The sequence below is a fragment of the Ictalurus furcatus genome, chromosome 13, assembly GCF_023375685.1.
Source record: "Ictalurus furcatus strain D&B chromosome 13, Billie_1.0, whole genome shotgun sequence".
NCBI lineage: Eukaryota > Metazoa > Chordata > Actinopteri > Siluriformes > Ictaluridae > Ictalurus > Ictalurus furcatus.
Window position 1 is genome coordinate 6,749,129 of NC_071267.1, and position 27,084 is coordinate 6,776,212.

The 27,084-nt window shown below is 39.5% G+C and overlaps 2 protein-coding genes across 4 annotated transcripts; both read left to right on the forward strand.

Annotated features, from left to right (window-relative positions):
* The first annotated feature begins 383 nt into the window (after positions 1–383).
* kif22 (kinesin family member 22) lies at positions 384–17,171 on the forward strand. 3 transcript variants are annotated; one of them, XM_053640333.1, is made up of 13 exons: positions 384–774; positions 1,295–1,487; positions 1,806–1,933; positions 4,660–4,814; positions 6,815–7,024; positions 7,754–8,147; positions 8,232–8,352; positions 11,174–11,294; positions 11,403–11,607; positions 12,627–12,715; positions 15,752–15,973; positions 16,075–16,134; positions 16,239–17,171. In XM_053640333.1, the coding sequence occupies exons 2-13, from the start codon at positions 1,297–1,299 to the stop codon at positions 16,266–16,268; spliced, it is 1,926 nt and encodes a 641-aa protein (XP_053496308.1). In that variant the 5' UTR covers positions 384–774; positions 1,295–1,296; the 3' UTR covers positions 16,269–17,171. The 3 variants fall into 3 exon arrangements, with proteins under 3 accessions (XP_053496308.1, XP_053496310.1, XP_053496311.1); XM_053640335.1 differs by lacking the exon at positions 384–774 and adding an exon at positions 906–1,191; XM_053640336.1 differs by lacking the exon at positions 384–774 and having other exon boundaries at positions 1,219–1,487.
* A 1,786-nt stretch (positions 17,172–18,957) lies between these two features.
* On the forward strand, positions 18,958–25,662 carry prrt2 (proline-rich transmembrane protein 2). The gene is made up of 5 exons (XM_053640684.1): positions 18,958–19,253; positions 20,458–20,763; positions 21,811–22,121; positions 23,010–23,139; positions 24,059–25,662. Exons 2-5 carry the CDS (start codon positions 20,532–20,534, stop codon positions 24,073–24,075), a joined length of 690 nt encoding a protein of 229 aa, XP_053496659.1. The 5' UTR covers positions 18,958–19,253; positions 20,458–20,531; the 3' UTR covers positions 24,076–25,662.
* The last annotated feature ends 1,422 nt before the right edge of the window (positions 25,663–27,084 follow it).

Sequence of the window (27,084 nt, forward strand, 5' to 3'; positions counted from 1 at the left end):
ACATTTTAAGTGTGTTTGCCTGTTTTAAACACTCTTAAAACTGTCTGCAGTTCTGTACCCTTTATAGCTATAATGCTCAAACAGCTATGTGCTAATGCTAACAGCTAGTTAGCTTAGCAACAGGTCCTCCGCAGCATGACTATTTCACTTTATCCAACTTTTCTGACGTTTATATATATATATATATATATATATATATATATATATATATATATATATATATATATATACATACATACATACATACATACATACATACACACACACACACACACACACACACACACACACAGTGCAGTAATGTAGTGTTGATTGCCGTCTATCTCATCTCACTCACTCACTCTCTAAGTAAAATCCAAAATGTATTTTTTGCCTTTTGTTGGTGTTGTATAGATGGGGACGAAGTGGACTTTAATTTCTTTATTTTTATATCATTTAAGGAGGGAAGGGATGGGGGGGGGTGACATTGCTCATTTGAAACTGCAGGTGGCGCTCCGGCTCTTCACATGGATCCCCATAGTACCGATGACGAAAATGAGAGCGCGGCTTAGCCGGTAGCAGATTGGTCCGTTACTCAGTAAAAGGGCGGGGCATTCTACATTTGAAAATAGCAGTTGTTCAGGGATGCACCCACGCACGCGAGCGCGCGCAATAGAAGTCTTTTATTATACGGAACCCAAATGTTCTCATCTAATACGTTAATAAAATAATAAATTTTGCCGGTTTCACTCAAGACCATTTATAGTTGGTGAACGTAGTTGTGCTGCAGAAGCGGTAAGTTTGTTTGATATCGGCTCAAGTTTCAGCGTTGTACTTTTGAAACGTCGAGAAAATACAACTTAACTGGCTAGCTAATGTAAAAATACAACCCCCCGAAAAGAGGTATGTTTTTAATTGACTTTAATCTGTGGTGCAGTTTTAAATGGGTTAGTATTGTGCATGTGTTGTATAAAGTGTAAAAGCTGCTGGTCTTAGCGACACGTTACTGTACGTGGGACATTATAGGGTTAAATCTCCAACTAGTCGCCTGATATGTTGCTTCTGGTCGCGAATATAAAGACAATAGGTCTGGAGCTCGTGTAAGAGAAAATGTTTAGATACCAAATGTTAGTTCTGACACACAAAGATACAGTGGAACCATTTATCTACCGAGTTAAACGACTAAGACTGAAAATGGTGGCAGTTTCCTAGGTAGTTGGTTAGCCATTTTAAACTGACCCTCTGTTTTGACATGCTAATGGATTACTTTGGAGATATGTGGTGTAACTCCGCTGTATTTCTCTCTCTGTGTTAGAGATGGCACAGCGTGTTACCGTGAATGAGGCCGCTGGGCCTAAACGGACCGCCAGGGTTCGAGTAGCGGTGCGGCTGCGGCCCTACATGGACAAACAAGACGAGAAAGGCGAAGGGCCCTGTGTCCGAGGACTTGGACCTCAGATCCTGGAGATAGTCAACTGGAGGAACGCCACTGAGACTCTGCAATATCAGTTAGTTGGGCTTTGTGTTAGTTTTTACTCTCTACAGACATTTTGTCGTTTTACTATCCTGTTGCTTTGTTTATTATTTTTATTATTATTATTATTATTATTATTACTTGGAGCATCTTAACAGGTCTCCCGTGTGTGGTAGGCCCTGATTTGGTAGCTGGTGCTGAGATCAGGTTTCTCCCTGTAATTCAACCTCTGGCTCTTATTGTGCCTGCTGGGGACAACTGGGGAGACATTTCTGTTCTGTCTTTGATGATTTTAACGTTGAACGTTCTCAATCTCCGTGTTTGGCATTGTCACTCTTTTCCTTGTGTGTAGGTTTGACGTGTTCCATGGAGATCAGACGACTCAACAGGAAGTGTTCTTGTCTTCAGTGAAGCCTGTTATCCCCCACATTCTTAATGGACAAAATGCTAGTGTCTTCGCTTATGGACCCACTGGAGCCGGTATGATGTACAGAATCCATCCATCCATCCGTTTTCTGTACTGCTTATCCTGTACAGGGTTGCCGGGAGCCTATAACAAAAGGAACTCTGGGTATGCTCTGGACCTGTCGCAGGGCACAACCACATAGGGCTGCACGATTATGGTCAAAATGATAATCACGATTATTCATTGATTTTAGGGACAACATATTTTTATTGCACTTTCACATTTAAATAAACAGACCACTGCTTTTACCTCCATGTTGTGCTATATTCCTGTAATGTACAAATCTTTGCATCAAATTAGACTGGTCCTTAAAGTGCATCATCTCCTAGAAGGAAAATATGTAAAAATAAAAATGCCATCAACCAAATGAAAATATGCATCAAATATAACATTATGCAACCAAATGAAAACAATTCAGGCCTATGCAGAAAAGACAATAACAGTGTTTACAGGAGGAGAGACAGCCAAATCACCCAAAAGAGAGGTGCAGGGATGACGTCATTTTGTACTGGAACTCGGAAGTTAGCATCACACTGGCTCCCTTCGACAAAAACACTATGATTTCTCCATAGAATTTTGGATTATTACAAAAAAATAAGCTTTGTGAGCAACAAAAGTTTACAACACTAACCTGTTTTGTGCATCAAGATAATTTTCACAAATGAACACAACTTTTATTAAGTTTGAAGCCTAAGTACAATCACCAGAAATAAACATCTAACAGTATGCTATAAACGAACTACAGCACGTTCAGAGTCACCATCACGAAGCTTCCGACAACTTTTCACTTCATTTAAAATCATTTTCCATAATATAGATTTACTCTGTGGATGAATCTTCATCCATTTGTTGTGTTTTGTTTTTTTTTGGGGGGGGGGGGGGTGGTTGGGTTTTTTTTTTTTCTTCTCTTTTTTCTTTTGCGTGAATTGTGCACACCATACCGGAACCAGTTTATCTGCAAAGTTTTTTCCTGTTTGGCGTGATGACATTTAATGTCCCCGACAATGTCTGTAGTCCCATTTGCAACATGTTAGTGTCATGATTTCCCCTCACGCAAGTGCTGGAGCATGACATGAGCTCTGAAACCCGAAGCGAAGCTGGCAGCGTGAGCGCTAAAATGCTAACTCGTTTCCGGGTTTTGGAATTGCAAAATGACGTCATCCCTGTGTCGCTGTATGGTGACTGGCTGTAAGTTTAGGAAGTGCTTGATTTGATATGCAGCGGAGTTTTCTATAAGCGCAGGACGAACTTTAACGTCATTATTGCAGTTGATCATGTTCATGTAATCGTGGGCAGTTATCGGGATCAGTATTCGATTAATTGTGCAGCCCTACAATCGCACACGCATTCACATGCTACGGACAATTTAGAGATTCCAGTCAGCCTACAGTGCGTGTCTTTGGACTGGGGGAGGAAATCCCAAAGCACAGGGATAACATGCAAACTCTGTGCACACAGGGCATCTGAGAGACAGTTCATTATTGAAAAGTTTTGGGTTGCTCTTCATAGCTCAGTGTACTGGGGGGTTGTTTTTTTTGCTTGCTTATTTATTTATTTATTTTACTCCAGCAACTGAACTGTTAAATAAAAATATCGAAATTGATATGTGGATATAAAACCATTGCCATGATGATAAAAATGCTCCAATTGTGATTTGGTAGTTCTTCAGTGCCAGTGATCAGTGAGTAGGTTCAGAAGAGATTCATTAACCACCAGTACCTAAATGGCATTTGGTGTATATAAGTGCCTTGACATCTGTGTAATACGAGAGGGGCCATTAATACATTGGATAATCTAATCATAATCTTTAGGGCTATTTGTACAGGACTAGTTTTATATGGGGAGGTAACGTAATGATTACAAGAGCTTTTCTGTGATTTTAATCCCGTGCAAACTGGTCATGTCAGTTCTTTTTCCAGACTGCACGTCCCTGTGCCGGTGAAGATTACATCATCTCTTACCTTCTGTAAAACAGCCTGTAAAGAAAATAACCCCAGGTTAAACTAATCCTGTGCAAATGCGTTCTTTAAGTAATCCGATACTCTGTCAGAGACACAATAGTTCTAAATTGATTAAGTTTATTTAAAGATTGTACAAAATGTTCTCAGACTGTAAACCATGCTGAATTTATTACATTCAATACATAGTACGTTATAAACATCTTGTCTTACAGAAACTACTCAGCAGAGGAAGCAGGAAAACACATTCAAAAGTCTTATTTTTAAAATCTGATTTGAGCAGAAAGGATCCAGTCTGACTGTTCAAAATTCTTACTTTTCATTTAGAATATAAGCTATGTTTGTATGCACATGTGACTTAATTTAATAAGAAATCAAGAAAGACAACGTGGGCTAAAAATCAGAACGGAGGCCGGTTTTGAGCTGTGAGCACCTTGGCATAAACCCGTGTAAATACAAAAGTGTGATTGGACGCTTGTGTAGAAAGTGTAATCTAAGTTGTTTTAAGCTAATGCTTGCCTGCTCCCTACTACCAATTGTAGCCAGATTGTTACTGCAGCAGCCATGCGAATGCAGTCTGAAGAAATTTATTAGATTTAATTCCATTTAGTTCATTTTCAATGTGGACACCATTAAGATTGGATAGGATCTATTTCTATTACTTCCGGCTTTTCATATGATTTTATTTGGTGATTCTGACTGTAAATGGTCCTGTTATGTACTGTATGAGCTCATTAGTTACCATGTAATTTTTATTTTTATTATTTATTTTCTTTCTATAGGAAAGACCCACACAATGCTGGGCAGTCAGGAGCAGCCGGGTGTGATCCCCAGAGCTGTTCGTGAAGTTTTCCAACTGGTGCGCTATCAAATGAAAGACCAGGATGAATGGGAGTTTTCTGTAGGCATGTCATATCTGGAAATCTACAATGAAAAGGTAATAGTACGATGTATTGGCTTCCTTGTGTGATTTATAGCTACATTAACTTGCGATTCTTCCGGACCTGATGGGGGCAGCAAAAACGCGCAAGTGTTTTAGTCGTCCACAAGTGAAGAAGAGGAACGCCTATAAGCACACGGGAAAAACTACAAAAGATTAGCTTAGCTTAACAAGTTTAGCTCATTAGCTAATATCAGTGAATTTAAACTAATGCTTGCATTCAGAGTATAAGGTGTGTGCGTGTGCACGAGTCTGTGTGCATGCATGTGTGTGCGTTTAGGAGTGCACGTCCACTCATTATCAGACAGTGTTTGATAACTAAAATATAGCCCCCCCTTCTCTCTTTGCCAGTATTAGCCAGTGGAGGATATCCTCCAGGAGAGTTTTTATTTTTATACCACACCGTGGTATCAACTTTGGTATCGAGTATCGTGTACTTTTGGTGGTATCGGTACCGACTACCAGATTTTTGGTATCGTGACATCCCTACTGCAGACAATACAATAAATAGTGATACTTGTTCACCAGCTTATCACATGCGTACTCTTTCTTTTTTCTTTCTTTCTCTCTCTCTCCCCAATAACTGTGTATCAATGGCTCAAGCCTCTGCTTCACCTTGTGGCTGCATTACCACCCCGGTGCGTGTTGTTTTTCTAATAATTCAACGGCCTGTTGTCAATTATTCCATACGTATTTCTGGAAAATCGACATTTTCTGCCATTTTGTTTGTTGTTCAATCTGTGTGCTGTGGTGGACAGTAGGCTAACTTTTCCGTTATTTCAGGTCAGTTGGCAAAGTGTTATGGACCTGTAATGTGGTCAAGACCTGACCGGAACTACTTTAGCTGTGCATTTACTGAAATATATAATTTTGCACCTCAGAATGTCAGTCAGCCAATCAGAATCGAGAATTCAACAGCACTGTTGTATAAACATGGATAATCCTGTCGTCATCTGAGAACTATTGTTTTTAACGTCGTACGTGCACTAGTGCTAGGGATGGCACGATACCAAAAATCTAGTAGTTGGTACCGATACTAGCAAAAGTACACGATACTCGATACCAAAGTCGATGCCATGGTGTGGTATAGAAATAAAAAATTTTAAAAATAAATTTAAAAAAAACTCTCTTGGAGGACATCCTCGTCTGGCTGATACTGGCAATGACTGGGAGAGTAGGGGATATCTTAGTTATCAAACACTGTCTGACAATGACTAATAAGACACACACACAGCTTATAATCTGAATGCAAGCATTACTTTAAATTCACTGATATCATGGCAGGCCAAAAAGATTTATCAAAACCATTAACATTTGAATAATTATTAATGACATTAGGCTACATTTAGCTGACAGGACACGGGCTGAATGGTGATGCATGGTGGCTATCGCAAACATTACATGGAGCATAACGTTAGCTGGTTTCACGGCCACAATGCCAGCTGCCTCAAACAAACATAACATAGGACCTGTCTTTCAGGTGCTTCGCCAAATTCGAGGTGTTTCCTCGCTTTGTTTGGAATGAACAATAGCATCAGTTGCACACTGGCTTCAGAGTGTGTGTTATGTTTGTCATCTGCCTCGAATGCGAAGTATTTCCATATTTGACTCCTACCACCTTTCCTCTCAATGAGTCGGGGTGGAGTTAAACTTGTCGCCATCTTCTGTAGTTTTTCCCCGTGTGCTTGTAGGCGTTCTTCTTCTTTACCACTTGTGGACCAACTAAAACATTTGCACGTATTTGCTGCCCCCATCAGTTCTGGAAGAATTTCAACCTCAGTACCTTCATTACCAACAGTACCTTCATTATCAACGGTACGAACGGTACCTACGCTACTTCAGAAAAACAAGTACCATCACGTTTTAAGAATGTTTGTACCGAAGTATCGTTTCTCCTGACATCCCTAGCTAGTGCTACTGTGTGAAAAGTATGTTGAATGTTTTTATTTTTGTTATTGTTGTGGTTTGGACTGCTGAAGTCTGTTCTGCGGTTGCAGGTTTTGGACCTTTTGTCCCCTAACTCTCAGGATCTGCCAATCCGTGAAGACAAGGATAAAAACATCATTATTCCAGGCTTGACTCACACCCCCCTCTCATCTTTCTCCGATTTTCACACCCACTTTGTGCCAGCCAGTCTGAACCGCACCACAGCCTCCACCAAACTAAACCAGCGCTCCAGCCGCAGTCATGCAATCCTCCTCATCAAGGTACCATCTTCAGTCCTGCCTCCTGTAGCCACATGCTCATTTTTACTTGAAGCATCTTAACAGGTTGTGGTCTCTGTGTAGTAGATCATAATTTGGTAGCTGGTGCTGAAATCAATATTCTCCCTGCAACAAAACCCACTGGCTCTTGGTATGCCTGCTGGGGAAAATCAGGGTGAAAACACAAGATGTCTACTATGTTAAGCAGGTATTTCTGAATGTTGGAGCAGAGCAAGCTCTTGCTATCCAGTATGGTATACTGTGATCAGGAAAACTGAAATATTTGGTAATTGCATTGCACTACTGGCTTATATAATTTCATCAAAAAGCATAATTTTCCGAAATAGCTTGTTTTTCTAGATTGTTTTGATAACCTACTAGTAGGCTAAGTGTGAGCCACTTTAAATAAATATTCTACAGATTGCTCATAACAGGATTATTTCATATTTGCATTGCTTCAAGTGTTATGGCATTAAATATTGTCATCTTTGAATAAGTTGTAAGAAGCGATATACTACCCAAAACTGTGAAAATGGTTTGTATATTTAATACCACACATTTTTCATACTTTTTTACTTTTCAGTTAGTTATGAATAAAAGCTAGTAACGATCTAGTCAGGTGAGCAGGAGAACAAATGCTTACCCATTCCTATTGGCATTTATTTTTGTTAACCCTTTGGTTCAGTGACTAGTATGAAGACTTGGAGAACTTGTCTGTGTTTATTACCTCAGGTGGTGAAATGTCAGCGTGTTCCTCCTCACCGACAGCAGACGGGGAAGTTGTATCTTGTGGACCTTGCTGGCTCTGAGGATAACCGACGCACAGGAAACCAGGGCATCCGCTTGAAAGAAAGTGGTGCCATAAACTTGTCACTCTTCACCCTCAGCAAGGTTGTGGACTGTCTAAACACGGGGGCGGGGGGGCGTGTGCCCTACAGGGACAGCAAGCTCACCCGTCTTTTACAGGACTCGCTAGGTGGTTCAGCTCATTCAGTCATGATCACAAACATTGCCCCTGAATATAAATACTATTTTGATACATTCACTGCCCTCAACTTTGCTGCCAAATCCAAGCAAATCATCAACAAGCCATTTGTCAGAGAGACAGTGATGCCCCCCATGAATGGTGAGCATTTTCAATCCTCTAGGATCAGTTTGTTTCGTTTGTTAATAGCATTTATTCAGTAGATATGTGGATCTTTTCTTTCAGCTGCAGGAAAGAGGTCCAGAGAGGAACAAGATGCTAGGGGATCTGGAGAACCCCAGAATAAGAGGGTGAAGGAAGGCAAGAAAGTGGAGCAGCCATCACCCACACTCGCACACCCCCATAGGTATGTTGTTTAGATCAGTATGGGTTCAACACAAGCATTGAGAGCACAGTGTAGGCAATAAAATGTAGATATTATATTGTAACAACTACCTTAAAACAGTACAACTGTAGTTACCGTTTTAGGATCCCAGGGATCATAAAGTCAAAATTTGAATGGGAGTGTAAAAACCTGCCCCCTCGTTTCTTGGACAGGTAAAATCTTTCTACTGTTCTGAAAGACTTAACATTCCATAATTTGAGTTTGCTTTGGGCACATCTCAGAATCAGGTCTGTTAAACCATAAACAGGGCTCCAGACAAAAAAAAATATCTATTAAGCAGTCATTGGCTCTTATAAGAAAAAACCAAACAGGTGGCAAATTTTTAAACACTTAATTTCAGGTATTCTGGCGTGTTTGTACGTCTGGGCTCATTTTATAGCGTCAGCATTTTCATCCAAGTTCACTTAAAGTGGGAACTGAATGTCTTTTCCAACTTGAGAACTATACACAGTCACAAAGAATTGTTCTTTACATTTGTCACTGACCATAATTGTCCGCATCGTTTGGCCATTGAGTGTAGTGTGGCCTCCTCCTCTGTTTTGCAGAAAGCCAGCGTTTGGCACATGGTTCAGGATCAAACTGTTCAAGTGATGATCCTGATGAGGTCTTCCAAGGTTAAATTGCATACTTTTTGGTTTTGAGTTGAAAAGCCACATTCACACTGAACAGCCAAAATTGGTAGGACAAGCAATATCTAGGGGTGTGTGTGTATTATATATAATTACATAAAATATAGTAATAACTAGATGCAGTCTGCTCAAAGCACATGCTGTCGTCATACACATCCAGCACACATCATTAGTAATATTTGAGAGGTAAACTTGGTGAAAGGCAGCACTTTACATGCAATCATATAGGTGGTGTTGAATTTTATTTTTAGCTTCTTCCATTTGGTCTCATCATGTAGTTCACATGCACAAGACACTGCTTGTGCTAACCGGGGGTTTTAGGTCTTTTTTTTTTTTTTTTTCTCCTTTCTTTTTTCTCTCTGCGATTACATGCCAATGAGCTTTTTTTATGCTTTTGACTATTGCCCTGTTTTCTCAGTCTCTTTCTTGATTCATTGGTGATGAAATCAGTTTTCCCCACTATTTCTCTGCCCGCTTTGGAACAAAAGTCACAAAACATTTTCTGTACACGATGATCATACCTGAGCCATGCAAACTCTTGAATCCAAGAAGTCTTGAAATGCCTTTCTGGACTTTTACTCAGGCATTCATTGATCAACACGAAAGATGATCCTCTGCATCGTTTTCTGTCTCTCATGCTGGCACAATTGGATCCTGCTTTCAGCGTTGATGCTCAACAGAGATGAGGATTGTTTGAAAACAATTGACTTGTTACTCCTTACAGAACACACTAAAAACATATTGCATGCAAAAAAAAATTATCATAACGTGTGCATTTTCATATTTTCACCAGTAGCAATCTGAGCAGAAATGGTTTGAAAATTAATATTTGTCTGCAAATGCGACCATTTTAGGCGCAGTATAGAGCACTGATAAACCAGCATAAACGCACACATGTGCTAGCATCATGATAAATGTGTGGTGGGTTTTTTTTTGTTTGTTTTTTTCCCCCCCAATTCAATTTTATTTGTATAGCGCTTTTTACAAGAGAGATTGTCTCAAAACAACTTTACAGAAATATCAACACGGTATATAGATATTAAAAGTGCGAATTTATCCCAACTGAGCAAGCCACTGAGTGGCGACGGTGGCAAGGAAAAACTCCCTAAGAAGTTAAGAGGAAGAAACCTTGAGAGGAACCAGACTCCGAAGGGAACCCATCCTCATCTGGGTAACAACAGATAGTGTGAAAAAGTTCATTATGGATTTATATGAAGTCTGTTTGGCCTTAGAAGCAGCTGTAGTCCCAGCAATCTGGAATTGGAGTAGATGAGAGCTCCATCCAGAGATAGGACATCCGAAACGGATCAGGCAAGTCTGGAGAGCAGAAAGGATCAGGATCTCTAGTATCGCCATAAAATTGTGTGCAGCTCAACAGAAGGAGAGAGGGAGAGAAAAAATTATTAGGACTGTGCTTAGGAAAAGATCTTTCTATTCTGTTGTGCAATATATTGCCAATGTGGTCCTGTTTGTGGCCAATGAAGTAAAGATTGCACTTTAACAGGTCCTGGCCTTGTGTGGTAGGCCATGATTTGGTAGCTGGTGCTTAAAACAATGTGTCCCCATAGCGAAAAACCAGAGGGTCTTTATACCTTTTGGATCATTATTGGGGAAGACATGTTTATCTGTGGCTGTATCACTCTTGAATAACTTCTGTATTTAAAGGTTTGTCTGAAACGGTTGGAAAAAGGCTGTTTTTTTTTTTTTTAAAGGGGCTAACATACCTTAGCTGAGCTGACTTTCAATTATCAGTTGTCTTTCAGTTATTTATTTAGCTTATAGCACACTCCATAAATTTTTCAGTGACTACAGAGAAATTAATACCTGTATTTACAAGAACAATGTACATCTGCACCTACCATTGGAATGTAGTGACATTTTCCATAATCAAACACAAAATGTGTGGCCTGTTTGCCTCTGAAAATGCTCATAAAGCATCAAGGTGAGATTATAATTTGAGCACAGGTGAATTGCTTTCTGACTTGTAAGAAAGCATGACCCTGTTTTCAAGCATGACATTTACATACACCCACAATTACTTGGGTATACTGAAAGTCCCACAATGGTGAGCTACATTGTGTATTATTATTATTATTATTATTATTATTACTACTACTACATCAAAGTTCCACTTCTGTAATCTTGTCTTTCAGCCCAGTGGATTCGTCAGTTTTGGATAGACTTTTGGCTCTGGAGAAACTGATGATGGGCACCCCAGAGAGAGAGAGACTCAAGTTGCTCAAAACAGTTGCCCAGTCCCGCAAAGAGATACAGGTGGCCGAGTACTAAATATTCCTTTACACAGTATAGTCGGTTTGATCTCGCTCTGGTTCTTTATTACTCATAGGTGCCCCCTCTGAAACTTATTCTGAATCTCTACAGAGGTTGAAAGAGAAGCAAAAGGAGCTGGAGGAGAAGGCAGAGATGTTGAACAAACTAACAGGAGGCCAGAGTGGACTGAATGATGAAAGGGATGACTCAGCAAGCAGCATATCTCTCTTCAAAACAGATCTGCCCCCCCTCCAGAGGAAACAGTCCGTTTCAGCAAGACCCAAGAAACAACAGGCAATTGTCACCCCATTACAGGGTAAGATACACAGGCAGTGGAGATTAGGAATGTACTAAAATTCAAACTACTGCTGTAAAGGTTGTTTGAAAAATGTATGTTAATTGTCTTTAAAAATTGTCTTTTGTGGGGTAGATTGCAGGATTCTGCAGAAAGTGTTGCAGGCAATGTAGCACAGGCATGACGGCAAAGATTTAAGTTTGGGCTGTTAATTAAAATACCGGGAACATTTGGGTAGTACAGCAGGTGGTGGTAGTACAGAAGATAAGTTCACAAAGTAAGTTAGCGAGGGGGGGGAACCTAAGTGTTAGTTTAACACTGAATTCTATCATGTTCTGCTTTCTTCATTTCTGTTATACAGCCGGCCCTCTACATTTGTGGGTTTAACTCTGTCGAATTTTGATTATTCGCAAGTTTGCCATCGATAATTAAATGGGAATTTCTTTATTATAAAAAATTATATTTTGTACAAAGTTTTAGTGTGCTTTAAGAACTGCGGTCTGCGAACGCTGTTTGGGGATGCCACATTCTTTCTCAGTACTAACCAGCCTCACTCAACTGTTTTGTGTGTTGTATCTCATGTTTCTCTCAACTTCTTTAAAGTACAATAAAATATCGGCTGTTATGATGGGTCCAAAGTGTAGTGCTTCTGAAAGTGCTCCCAAGAGGCAAAAGAAAGTGAAGACCTTACAAGAAAAGGTCAAATTATTAGATGTACTTCATACCGCAAAGTCGGCAGCAGCGGTTGCCTGCCATTATGGCATCTGTTGTGGTATAACGTATTGTTTTACTTTTTGTGTGTTAAATATGGGGCTTGGAGATATTTGTGGTGTGGTGTCCTGTGCCCAAACCCCAGGGAATGTGAAGGGTCCACTGTACCTTCTTTTTATATAATATTTTTTTTTTAATGATTTATTAAACTCGCACTTGTGACCTCTTGGGTCTTCAAAACCAGATAATCATTATTTATCAATTATTTGGGAGTGTATTTTAAACATGCATGTCCTTCATATACTCTTCTTTGTCCTTCATATGCCCAGTGTCCCAGGTGCAGCCCCTGCAGGATTGTGCTGTAGTCTGTAAGGCATCCCAAACTATTGGCAAGAAGAAAAAACACATCAAGGCAAAGGTCAGCATTTTTCATGTTCTTCCTTGTTTTGTCATAGTCAATAAATGGATTTTGTTATATTTTTATGTTCTTCCCGAGTTGCACTTAACATTTAAGTTCTGGTGAGATAAAACATGTTTTGTCAGTATTACCAGAGACCTTGTAAGGAGTAGAGACCATTCACTGGTTGAATGCAATAACTTGTGATATATCGATTTTTTTATTGTCCCTACTCGATATAACATTGCCACTATGTCAGCAGTGATTGTTTTAGTACAACCTCAATTTTGAAAAAGTTGGGACAGTATGGAAAATGCTAATAAAAACAAAGGAGTGATTCGTAAATGTACTTTGACTTGTATTTAAACAAAAAACATATCAAGACAAGGTATTTTATGTTTCACTAGAGCTGTGTATTGCCAAGGACCTCCCGATACAATATATTGCGATACGATACATATTGTGATGTATTGCAACACTTTTTATTTGCATTGCAGAGTCACTAAACGGTGAACACACTGAAATGTATGAAGTGCATTTTGTCACTGAACACTTTTAACTAAAAAATGTAGATGCAACAAAAATCATCTAAAAATAAACTTCAGTTTTTATATATTTTGTTAACTTAATGAACTAGTCAGCATGTTGTAAAAAAAAAAAAAAAATTAAGTGCATAAAGTAAACATTCATAAAACTGAAACAACTTTTGAGTTGACTACAGTATGTTATTGTTTACAACATTGTAGAGCATACTAAGTGTTTACTATATGTTGACTCATAAATGACTACATTTTAAGTTTCCGATGTGATTAACTTTACCGGTCCTGAGTAACTTTAGGCCCTTCTGAAGTGAACACTGAACAAACTCTCCAACAACAAGGATATAGTAGTAGGCCTGAAGCCGGGGTTTTTCAACCACACTATAAGGACGCAAATCCTTACCAATGACATGCACCGCCGACTCGTTATCATCTTTGCACGAGCTGAGGTAGACGGAAGCTTGGTGGTATTATCAAGGAATCCGGTCAAATCTCGGTGCGTAAAGGGCGAGGCCGAAAACCACTTCTGAATGCACGTGATCTCCGATCCCTCAGACGTCACTGTCTTTAAAAACCGTCATGAGTCAGTAATGGATATCCTGACATGGGCTTGGGAATACTTTGGTAAACCTTTGTTAGTCGATACCATTCGCCGCTGCATCCACAGATGCAAGTTAAGGCTTTACTGTGCAAAGCAGAAGCCATACATCAACACTGTCCAGAAGCTCCGCTCACTTCTCTGGGCTTGGTCTCATCTGAGATGGACAGTAGCACGGTGGAATCGTGTTTTGTGGTCCGAGTCCACATTTCAAATAGTTCTTGGACAAAACAGCTGGGCCAAAGAGGATATGGACCATCCAAGCTGTTTTCACAGTCAGGCCCAAAAGCTAGTGTCTCATGGTATGGGGGTGTGTCAGTGCCCATGGCATGGGTAACTTGCACAACTGTGAGGGGACCATTAATGCAGAAAGATATGAACACATTTTGGAGCAACATATGCTGCCATCCTAAGCAGGACAATGCCAAACCCCATTCTCCCCAGATTACAAGCGCATAGTTGCGTAAGCAGAGAGTGCGGGTGCTGGAATGGCCTGCCTGCAGTCCTGACCTGTCTCCGATTGAGAGTGCCTTATCTTGCACCACACAATGAAGGCCCCATACAGTTGCGCAGCTGAAGAAATGGATAATGGATGAATGGGGGACAATTCCACTTCTTAAACTTGACCAACTGCTGTCTTCATTCCCAAACTCTTAAGTGTTATTAAAAGAAAAAGTAATGTTACACTGTCACAACTTTTTTTGGAGTGTTGCAGTCATCAGCTTTGAAATTAATGTATATTTTCAAAAATAAATTAAATTAACAAAGTAAAGCATCAAATTATGTGTTCAATAAAAATTAATTGAATTTTCAAATGACACTTTTGGTTTTTTTTTTTTTCTTCTTCTTTTCATTTTCCATACTGTCCCAACTTTTTTGTAATTGGGGTTGTTTTACCAGACCTGCTACTCTTCACCCATTTTCTATGGGAGTCTTTTTCTCCTAAATATAATTAAGCAATATTGCTTAAACTATCATGCTGTTGTACTGAATATCAGCATTGCAGTGATTCGGCCATAGGCCCTGCTGGTATTCAGTTCAGTTGTATAATTGTGTGTGTGTGATGGGGAACTTGTAAAAAGGCCTCCGTACAACTTTTATTCTGTTCTTTATTTCATCTGCGAGTGCTTTTCAGCATGTCCTGCTTCCATATACTACAAAAAACCCAAACTCTTACCCACTCATTGTTGTTCATGTTTGTTAGCTCTATCATCTCTCTCTCTCTCTATCTCTCTCTATCTCTCTCTGGCACACTGTCCCTACTGAGAGGAAAAACACAAGTAGGCTTCTGGTAATAAACCACAGGTGGGAACAATCATGTATTGCCTGCTGGTTTAACCCTGCTCTTTGAATTTCCCCTATGAGGACTCAATAAAGGTGCATCTTATCTCACTCTGTCCACTGCCGATGCTTGACCACACCACTGTTGTCACAAAGTGATGCTGCTTTTTATCCATTTTATTTTGCTATTAAGGAGTCCTTCGTGGGGGAAGACATGAACAGCTAACTAATGTCTGCATTCATTCAGGGTTCCTTAATAGGAAAAGGGTTAACAAAATTGCTCAATAACTACAATATCTTGCAGTATTGTTGATGCCTACATTACCAGTACATTTTCCAAGTAGTTCCTGACTATGCAGCTGATATTACACCCTCTTTGACTCACCTTAAACCTGGTGGAAGTGCTAGTATTAAATGTATTAATTGGACAATTATAACCAACAAACCAATCACCTTGTTCTATTGAAGAGTTTGACTTTGAATAGCTGACTTTTTTTATTATAAAAGTTACATGCTATCCTAGGCTTGTGTGATAATGATTTTACCCTGTTTGCAATTTTTCATTAAAAGAAATTGCAGGTGCAAATTTTATTAATTATATTTTCTTCAGTTTTCTTTGTCCTTTTGCTCTTTGTCCAGATCTCTGAAGGTAAGGAGAACAGTAGTCTGGAAGCAGCCTGTGAGGAAGAGGCAAACTGGGAGTCAAGGTTAGACTTGTCATTATTAGACCAGTCCAAGAAAAAGATTCTCCAGACACTCAACTCAGGCTCGCACAAAGAGCTGAAGAGTCTGCAACTCATTGGTGACAAGAAGGCCAAACTTATCCTGGGCTGGAGAGAAATCAATGGAGATTTCACACAGGTAGAAATAAGTGAAGTTAACATAAATTGTTTGAAGCATGCAGTTGAGAAATGGGTTCATGAGCTATTCCACTATTGTTCTGACTATTGTCCTCTCATTAGGTGGAAGATTTAAAGAAAATTGAAGGCATTACAGAAAAACGCTTTTCATCTTTTATTAAGGTAAGTGTATGCATAAAACACAGTAAAAGAAAAAATAAAATGGACTTCGTTTGTATGCTATTTTATGTTTATGAAATTAAAATATTCTGTTTCCTCCTCCACAGGCCAACATTCTAAGTGCGATGGGGAAGTGATAGTGTGTGTGTGTGTGTGTGTGTGTCTGTGAGTGAGATGCCATGTGTGAAGTTTTTTTTGGGTTGTTTTATCTTAAATTTTTGTACATATTTTTTTTTCTTTTTTTAAACATTTTTAAATTCCTGATGTTGCATTTAGGGCTTGTATTTAACTGTCACTGTATGTTTATGGTATGATTTTAATCCAGTGATAAACATGCTGCTTAATAAAAGCTGCTGCAGAGCCACACTGCATTTGTCAGTTTAATTTTTGCCTGATCGTCTCAGTTTTATTAAGATGACATTTGTCCGGACTTGTTTAATCCATGAACAGCTGAACATTGCAATTTCCTGTTTAGCTGAATCTCATGGCCTGAAAATAAAGATACTGTGACTTGTCTTCCAGCAATCTCAAAGTAGCACATAGGTTATGTTCTATTATAATTAGGCAAAGCATGGCAAAAAGGTAATACAAGTAATAATCATAAAGAAAATATACTTTTGCCTCTGTATTATAACTTGGCACTGGGTATTACATATTTTTGATGCACTTGTACTTTTACACCCTGCTTTGCAGTGACCTGTCTCTACTTTTCAGTAAGCAATTGCATTGTTCGAAGTCATGCCTAGCAGTTTGGGGCACTAGTGTTTCAACAGTTAAGGCACTGGTTTACTGATCAGAAGATTGGGAGTTCAAGCCCAGCACAGTCAAGCTGCCACTGCTGTGGCCCTGAGCAGGGCCCCCAAAGTCCCTGTGAAGTGCCTTGAAACATATAACATGAAACATTCAATGTGTTGATTGTAATTTCCAGTGAAACAGGAAGTCGGGGTGGGACATAGCTGCCCCCTTTTTAAATAGCCAATAGCATTTTGCTTACCTACCAGCAAGCAAATTTACAAATGTTGGGGGGTGGGGGACTTCAGATGGTAGAGAGCATTTGATTAGGGGTGGGGGGGATCTGAGAAGCTGAAGTGCAGAATGACGTCATCACAATTGTTGATCCGTATTGGTGGTAGAGAGAGACCGTAAAGTTTGAATGCATTGAATATCTTCTAAATATGAAGTGTGTCATTGTTTTGAAGCACACTAGCTTATATTGATGACCTTAAAGCTAACATTTGCACTAAAAGACACAAAACTTCCATTTTGATTTCATAAGGACTTTAACCATGTGTGCTCCATGGGTCCCATATGGCTGACCTTGTGCTCTGACTCCAACTTCCTAACAAGCTGGGGTATATGCAGAAAAAGAATTTCACTGTATAAGTAACAAATAAAAGTTGCTTTTTCTAGAAATTTATATCCATGTAGACCACTGACTGCTTTGACCTTAACAAAATTATTTTTTCAGTGGAAAATGAATGATTGATTTGTTTTCCAAAAAGGCTTCAATGCTGGAACTTAAGCACAATCCTGCCAGGGGTCATGAATCCTCCTTTTTTCGTGGATGGCTGTGCGAAGAAGGGTGTGGCAGGGGAGGAAGAAGCAGGCAAGCCTTCAGAACACTCACGATAAAGAATGGATAGTGACAAAGTTTGCAGTGGCAGCAGTATGCAGGGTTCTGCTGAGGTTGAGGACTTCTCTCCTCCTAAATCCCCATGGCTAAATAGAGACACAATAGATAGTGGTGCAGGTCCTCTGTCTGTGCCTATGGAGGAAAACACAACTGGAGGCAGCGCGGATAGGAGAAGTGTCGGAATGGTAGCTAGCTAATAGGCTCAAGCTTTTCACAAATAAAAAGGGGGAAAGCACTTCCCTTGAAGACAGCCTCTTGTTGCATAGTTTTGCATGCGACGGTTTGCGGAGCTTAAGCGATTTGATTGGCTCAAAAGGCAAGTAAAACTGTCCTGGTTAAAAATTAGTCTCATACCTCATTTGAAGGAATGGAAAAGTCCTCGGGACTGAGTAACGCATCATTGTGTAGGAGCAAGTCCGAAGTCCACTTTCTCCAATTCTCGTAGCTCTCCAGAGCCAACAGGCTGGCACTCTTACACCACTGAAACACGAACCATTTGAATGCTTCTCTCATCTACTATGTCTGTAGGAAAGCACCGTGCTGTCATGATTAATTAAGACAGCATCTTCTCATAGGATAAGAACATGCAGGCTCATGAATAATTGAGACTCCATGATGTACTATAGTACATTGCCACGTCACTGGCAGTGACACATGATATTTTAAACCGGAAAGACGAAAATAGCGGGGGGCCTCCAAATTAACCAGTTTTGCCTACAATTAAAATTAACGGATGCTAAGATTGTCTATGATGTGTGACACGAACACCTCTGTTAAAATCTCAGAAAATGTAGTTTAGTGTTTCATGATTCTTTAAGCTCGAGTCCCAAACCACATACTACCTTACTCATTAGTATGTCCAAGTCTCTACATAGACACAAATAATCAGGCGAGAAAGGAAAAGGGTCACATGTCCTTATATCACTAAATACAGCCTAACAGGAGATACAATGGGCAATGCGATTTAAACAAAAACCCACAAGATTAGTCATATAGTCAGTAAAGCTATATACTTATTTTTGTATTGAGTACAACAGGACCACGCGCTATATTCATGCCAGCCACGTGACCTGGACATCAGCCATGCATCAGCTACATACACATCCGTATCCACTCTAACAGTAAATAAACAATCGGTTCGGCCAAGTCACAAACCGCACACTCCTGTACCACAGAAACAGTCTGTGATGAACACTACTGTGACAGGCTGCTTAGTAAGGGAGTATGCGAATTGGGACGTAGCCTTGGTGTCTTCCCCGCTCCCCCGCCCCCTAGTCCTCCCATTCTGTTAGTTACCTCCCTGGGATGATGCTGCCTTCGCGCATCTCTCAATTTCATATCTAATTTAAAAATTAATATGCTCATCGGAGAAATACGACCGCGTGGGATTTTTTTTTTTTTAATTCTAATGCAAAATTAGTGATTAACAATTAGGGACAAACGCGCACGTGAAATCTGTGAGTGGCTTCAAGTGGAGAATGTGAATGAGGTAGGTTTATAACCCTTATAACACCTTATAACACCTTAGGAATGAATAGATAAGATATGGACAATGCGATTGTATTTTGGGGTGCGTGCGCGCGCGTGTGTGTGTATATGTATATGTGTGTGTGTTTGTGTGTGGAATGGGGGAGGGGGCTCTTTGTCTTGTTTTGCAACCTGCTAAGTAAGGTGAAGCCTACCTGTGGTGTTATTGACTCCAGTGCCTAGTCCTGTTTTTACCTATTGTATCTTCTGTACAATCATATTTTCTACCATTTTCTTTTTCTTAACATCCCAGAATGTTTTTGGTGATTTAGCTGTTTGTCATTCTGCCTTGATATGGCTCTCTTCATCCCTGTGGCTTTGTTCCTTTGCCCTAATGTTCTCAGGTCCTCAGATATTCATTTGTTTATTATTACTCGAGCCAGTCATCATATACTCATGCCCATAATGAATTCTCTTGATTGTTTAAAACACACACACACACACACACATATGAATCCCTGTATGGTAAATGTTTTGTTACATATATTTTTTTTCTGTTATTTCTTAACGCTGAATTCTAATTTATGGCCCTCAGTAATTTGCACAGCTTTATAGTTTAATCCAGGGGTTCCCAAACTTTTCCAGGGCAGGGCCCCCCAAATGGCATTAACATTTGACCGAAGCCCCCCTTTTGCAAGATATCTTTAAAACACATTAAAAATACAGACTTCTGCATATATCCCCCCCTTTTTTATTATTTATAATTACATCTTTACATTACATTACATTAGGAATTGATTTTGTGTGTGTGTGGTTGTCAGAGTGAGAAAGAGAAAACACACTAGTGGGAGGGATGGGCTTGGTGGCTCCAACCAAATTGTTGAGGCCCCCTGGCGGCCCCCAAGGGGGCTTGGCCCCCACTTTGAAAACCACTGGTTTAATCCATCTGATTCTGTGTGAAGCAGTAACCTGTTTAACAGTTGGGAGGAAAAAAACTCACATTTTATTTGATTTTAACTGATATCTTCTAAATAGACAGGAATTTGATGTGAAGGTATAAAACAATAAGGCTATGATTTACTGGCAGCTGGGGTTTTTGTTGTTGTTTTGTTTTTTTGTCCCTCACAGCCCATAGCACAAGAGTGTGATGATGCACCTAATTACACATTGCTGATCTGATCAGCGTTGATGACAGATTGCTTATAATGTTCTGTCCTACATTTTAGGTGGATATCTTATCCCTGTTCACACCTAACTGACCATCATCAATTTGGACAATCTGACCTCTTTCTCCATAAAAATGGACAACCACCAGACACTGACAGACTCATTGCTTGGACCCCAGGATAGAGAGCCATCAAGCTGTCAGACTCCAGGCCCTGTTACAACTCAGCCTTCTGAGACAGCCTTTTCTACACACAAGTCTGACTCATTCCCTTGCCTGCAACCCCTCTCATTGCACCAGCAAACCCAGGGAGAGGGACATGAGTCTGGAGTGGTCGTAGTAGTCGTCAAACAGAAGACTGCAAATGGTAGTAGTGTGATCTTTCTTGTTGAGGGCTGGGTTATATTGAATGCAATTGTTGGGGGGTTTTATTTTTTATTTTTTATTCACTTTAACCTTGTCTCTACAGTTGGCAGTGTGATGATCCTGGTGACTACAAAGATTCTGTGTAAATGTGCAATTATCCTCAAATGCCTGCCACCACAATAAGTTTAAATTCGTACACAGGACTCATAATAATGTCAGGAAAAAGAGAGATATTAGATAAAAGGCTTGTTTTCGTTTCAAAAGCTTGTAGATAATGGACCAGCTATAAATTATTGCGATGGTCTGACCGATGAAGCATTTTGTATACCTGAAAGCTACAGTGATTTATTCAGGGAGCACTTTATGTCAATGCTGATGGAACCAGCGGTTAACTGTTAAGCCAATGTAGCATACTGTAAATAATTTGCCATTCATTACAAGTGACAATCTATTGTAAGTAACCACAGTATATTTCCATGGTTTGTGGTGGGTTGACGGTCTGCTGAGTTGGACATTTTCATTATTTAAAAGGCCAGGGAGACATAGTTTATGAGGTCATTTTGAGTAAAAAAGCAAGATCTGTTTAATCCACTGAGAGGGTGTACACTTAATGTAATTAAATTTGTGCATTCTAATTAAAAATGGCCAGAAGATTGTCCTATCAGGAGAAGCAAGGGAGACCCTGATGTTATGAAGATTGGCACATTAATTATTTTTGTTTGGTGGTTAATTAGATTTTTTGTTTATAGATCAAAGACTGCCAGTGTGGTTTTCGATCACTGTCAGATGGGGAAGGGGGCATGTGAGACAGATCAGACTGCTTCCAGCTCAGCCATTTGATGGCTAGCTGAGACTAATGATAAGCTGTTTTCTCTGTATATATGTATAGATCAGTAAAGAAAAACGACTCTATCTATTATTTGTCTATAATCTTTCATCATGTACGTATCTTGAGAACAGCTGTACCACAACACCGTAATGAAATGTGGAAGCAATACAGTATCCATTATTCTGTACTGATTATTGAATCCCCCATCTCTGTCAACAGGTCATGGAGTCTACTCCTCTCCTCCAGAAGCAAAAACGTCAGTTCCCAGACTTTCCTCTCCGCCTCGGCGTCATCATTCCCTGCCCCATACACACCCCCCTCACTTTGGACGCACACGAAAGGGTAGCAGATCCAGTTCCATTGCTTACACAGCATTCTCCCCACGACCATCAATCTCTCGCCACTCCAGCTTGGCCACCAACCCACCGCTGGATCGCTCCAAACCCAAAGATTACCTTATCCTGGCTATTATCGCCTGCTTCTGCCCTGCTTGGCCAGTTAACATTGTGGGATTTGTCTACTCAGTCATGGTGAGTAGAGATACAGAATTATGTTTATCTTGTTTTGATGGGAAGGTGAAGATTGCACTATTATCATAATTATAATAAAAATCCAGAAATTATCGTAGACATAATCAGATCAGTATTGTTAAGCCCAGTTTATGTATGAAGGTCTGGAACCAGTATGATTGTCGTGTTGATACACTATATGGCCGAAAGTATATGGACAGCTTACGATCACACCCATATGTGGGTCTTCTCAAAACTGGATGCCTTTCCCTTCACTGGACCTAAGAGGTCCAAACCTGTTCCAGCATGACAATGCCCCTGTGTACAAAGTGAGCTCCATGAAGACATGAGGTGCCAGGTTGGGAGTGGAAGAACTCGAGTGTCCTGCACTGAGTCCTGACCTCAGACCTCAACCCCTCTGAACACCATTGGGATGAATCGAAACGCCAAATGCCCCCCAGACCTCCTCACCCAACATCAGTGCCTGACCTCACTAATGCACTTGTGGCTGAATGGACAGAAGTCCCCACAGCCATGTTCCAAAATCTAGCGGAAATCCTTCCCAGAAGAGTGGAGGCTGTTATACCACGAAAGGAGTTACCAGCACTGTATGATTTTGGAATAAATTAAAGCAAGCACATAGGGCTATGATGGTCAGGTGTACACATACATTTGTCCATGTAGTGTATCTGTTGATTATAGAGTTTGAAATAATGAAAGGAAGTAGTAATTCAATGGTTAATGTTCTGTGCCAGTGACTGGAAGGTTGTGAGTCTAAATCCCAGAACCGCCAGAGAGCTACTCTCAGCCACTCAACTGTGTGTTGCCTTACTGTGTAGAAAATTGTGTAGAAATGTTTGCCAGAACAAGTAATTAACATAAATGTCACTTTTGTCTATTTGTTTCTAGTCCCGCAACAGCTTGGAACAGGGGAATATCGATGGAGCCATACGGCTTGGCCGGGTAGCTAAGCTACTTTCCATTGTGTCAATTGTGGGTGGGGTTGTCATCATAGTGGCATGTGCTGTCAATTTATCAAGTAAGTGACTTCTGTTTCTGTTCCTTATAATACTATGCAGAACATAAATTTGTCTGGGTATGCTCATGCCTGTTTGCTTGCAAAAACACTGAAATGTGAAATAAAAATCATATTCTTAGAGATTAAAGTAAATTTTTAAAAGGCTATGGTAACTGACTCTATGGTATATTAATATTTTGTATGTGCTTCTTCCCAAAGACATCTCTTTAAGTGCTTCAGTTATTCACGTACATTAATTGTGAATAAAAAATATTTAGAGCTACTTAAATATTTAGTTCCTGTTTTGAAATGGGTGCCAGAGCCATATCTCTCTGCAGCTCTCACCTGGTTTCCCACTGATGCTAAGCAGGGTTGAGTACCTGGATGGGAGACCTCCTGGGGAAAACTAAGGTTGCTACTGGAAGTGGTATTAGTGAGACCAGCAGGGGACGCTCACCCTGTGGTCTGTGTGGGGCCTAATGCCCCAGTATAGTGATGGGGACACTATACTGTAAAAACAGCACCTTCTTTCAGATGAAATGTTAATTAAAAATCCCATGACACTTATCATAAAGAGTAGGGGTGTCCTGGCAAAACTCCCCCATTGGCCCTTATATATCATGGCCCTCTAATAATCTCCATCCCTGAATTGGCTACATCACTCTCCTCTCCACTAATAGTTGGTGTGTGGTGGGTGTTATGGTGCACTATGGCTGCCGTCGCATCATCCAAGTGGATGCTACACACTAGTGGTGGTTGAGGAGATTCCCCACAAAAGAAAAGTGCCATAATAATTCCTTAGATTTATATGTTTATTTTTCAAATAAAATATTCAGTGTATTCAAAAGGATTACTTCATTAACCCATTAACATCTATATTCTCGAAACCTTTAAAGCAGAAACATGTAAACTGTGTTCATTTTTTATGTGTGTTTTGCAGTTAATGTGAAATCCTGAGGTGAACTTTATGCTCTCGAATTCAGCTTCACATCAGACTACTGGCAGGAGACCATGCATCTATCTGTTCCTGTGATCACAGTTTTAGCTAGGTGGTTAAAAAGTAAGCTGACACATTGTTCCTCTCTAGCACTCTCTAATTAATAATAACAGTAATTCAAGGCTACATTCAACCTCAAACCCCACCACAAGAAATGGAGGAGAAATGCATGAATGTTTGAAGTGATGTTTGCAGCAGACTGTTTTAGCCAAAAGCACTTAATGGTCGTATTGAAAATGATGAAGCCCTAATCCACACACTATCCACATTATGAGAATATGGCCTGGTCAGGATGCACGTTTCAGATCAGCTGTGAGAATCGCACTGTGTCATGCAAAATATTTATGTCAGAAACTTTTCAAGTCCTGAGACTTTCCCTTGTCATGTGAAGAGGAGGAGAATACACATTGCACTTTTAGAGTGTTAAATGATATGGCCACATTGCCAGATACTGAAACCAGAACTTAATGTTTTAATGTGAAAAATGAACGAGGCATTGCTGGAGTATTAGCAGAAAGATGGCAGCTCATTAATTGATACGAAATTTCTGTCATTGAAAAACATTTTTTAGTTTGTTTTACACATATTGAAAAATATACATTGTAAAGTTGTTGTTTTTTTAGCTTATTTAAATTAACTATTTTTTAAAACTTATTGAACATATTTTTGTCACTGTGCTTGACATAACATTCACAAATTCTAGTAATGACTGAACCACTTGCCTTTATGTACTGGATTTACTGTATTTTATCTTGTGTTTTTGCTTATGTTTTACCATAAATTTTCATCTTTGTGATCATTTAAAACTGTAGGGTCATAAATATGGCCCTCAAAAAATGCAATAATGCAGTGACACAAATTTCACTTTTCTTGATTTCTTACAAAACGAAATATGTAGCCTGTTTGATTGGGGGAAAAAAAAAGTATGCAAGTGTTTGAAGAAAAATTTGGATGGTTTCATAGGACACAGGTAAAGCACTCATTGTTGTATATAGACTTTATATGCTGTGATTCTTTTGTACTGAAAGGTATTGTAGGATTCACGTATAAGCACTGTGTAACCTTTAAAATCAAACTTTTCTCACTCGTGGACTAACAATAAACCTCATGTTTCACATTATATCGCTATATATTAGCTAGTAATGATTAACCCTTTCTATACCTGCAGTGAGAATATTGGATTCCTGACAGTTAATATTAGTGATTTGGATTTATTTTTTATATATATTGTGGTATTTTTAATTATAATTTTGTGAGTAGTTGTCCACAATGTAGTTATAAGAAACAGATCCTTTTTACTAACAACAATATGATTTGAGTATTCAGAAAGTTGATGAACTGGCTGTATTTTTTCCACACTTTAATTTGTTTAACTTACAGTTATTGTCTGCTCTAAAAAGACAATGTGGTAGAACTGTTATGTTTGTTTTTGTTTTTTGCATTGTGTAAAACACGCATATTATAAGCATGGTACTTATATTTGCATGGTCTTTTTTATAAGTTGTGTATCCTTCACAGTGTGTATCTAAAGGAAAAAGACAATAAACTGCTGTATAAATATCTGTTATTAAGCCTAAGGAGCCATCTTTTTCTTTCTTTCTCTCTCTCTCTCTGATTGATTTTTTATTTTGCTGGAAAACTGTCAGCTTTTGTTAAAGTGCATAGGTTCTCAGAATTAGCACTGACATATTGAACTTGACAAGAGTATTAAAATGTGTTGATTTCTTAATGTTATTAGTGACAGTTATGAAGATAGAAAGTGGCAACATAGAAGAGTGCCAGTTTGCATGTGTGCATCTGTGTGACTTTATATGTCTTAGAGGGGAAGAAATAGTAAAGAAAAAAAAGAAAAAACAAAGATAGCAGACTTCGCATCAGAGTTCTTTCTGAAATGGAGAGAAACCCCTCCCAGGAGATCTTCATGTGAGAGAAGGAATAAACACATGAGAGAGCAGGACGGGAGTGAAGAAGGGAAGAGGTGAGGCTACATGCCATTACCCAGTGAAGCATGAGGAGAAAGGATGGAACAGGGAAAGCTGGGAAACAGGTATCCAGGAGGGAGTGTTAATGTGGAGTAACAGTCATAGAATTAAAAACAGAAGAATGGAAAATTCTTAAGAGGGAAAATACAGTCCCCTCTGAACGTATTGGAACAGCAAGGCCAATCAATTCTTTTGTTTTAGCATTACACTGAATACATTTGGGTTTGAGATCAAAACATGAATATGAGATGATGGATAAGAATTTCAGCTTTCATTTCCTGATACATCTACATGTGTTAAACAACTTACAACATGGCACCTTCTGTTTGAACCCTCCCATTTTTCAAGTGATCACAAATATTGGAACATGTGATAGGTGTTTCTTGCTACCCAGGCATGTCCTGTTAAATTGATTGCTTAAACAATTAATAGTACTGAATGTCTACTCTTGGTTTGAGCCCTAGGTTGTACCTGTGAAGACTGCATTTGTTAAAAAGGATAAACCATCATGAAGACCAGAGAGCTGTCTATGGAAGAAACGCAAGCCATTTTGAAGCTGAGAAAGAAAGAGGAAATTGATCAGAGCAATTGCATAAGCATTGGATATAGCCAATACAACAATTTGGAATGTCCTGAAAATGAAAGAAACCACTGGTGTACTGACAAGCAGACATCGAACAGGTTGGCCAAGGAAAACAACAAAAGTTGATGACAAACATTGTGAGAGCTGTCAAGAAAACCCCAAAAAACAGCAGTTAGTGACATCACCAACCACCTCCACAGGGCAAAGGCGAAGGTATCACAATCCACTGTTTGAAGAAGACTTTAAGAGCAGAAATTTTGAGGCTATACCACAAGATGCAAACCACTCATCAGCAGTAAGAATCAGAAAGCCAGGTTGGAATTTGCAAAGAAATACAGAGATGAGCTACAAAAGTTCTGGAACCAAGATTAACCTCCACCAAAGTGATGGAAATGCCAAGGTGT

What these genes read in the sequence shown, in the direction of transcription:
- prrt2 (XM_053640684.1), top strand. Translation starts at nt 20,532, where the DNA reads ATGGACAACCACCAGACACTGACAGACTCATTGCTTGGACCCCAGGAT. An exon ending in CAAACAGAAGACTGCAAATG is followed by an intron (nt 20,764 to 21,810) that starts GTAGTAGTGTGA and finishes CTCTGTCAACAG; the next exon opens with GTCATGGAGTCTACTCCTCT. An exon ending in GATTTGTCTACTCAGTCATG is followed by an intron (nt 22,122 to 23,009) that starts GTGAGTAGAGAT and finishes ATTTGTTTCTAG; the next exon opens with TCCCGCAACAGCTTGGAACA.
- kif22 (XM_053640333.1), top strand. Translation starts at nt 1,297, where the DNA reads ATGGCACAGCGTGTTACCGTGAATGAGGCCGCTGGGCCTAAACGGACC. An exon ending in ACTGAGACTCTGCAATATCA is followed by an intron (nt 1,488 to 1,805) that starts GTTAGTTGGGCT and finishes CCTTGTGTGTAG; the next exon opens with GTTTGACGTGTTCCATGGAG. An exon ending in AAAAACACATCAAGGCAAAG is followed by an intron (nt 12,716 to 15,751) that starts GTCAGCATTTTT and finishes CTCTTTGTCCAG; the next exon opens with ATCTCTGAAGGTAAGGAGAA.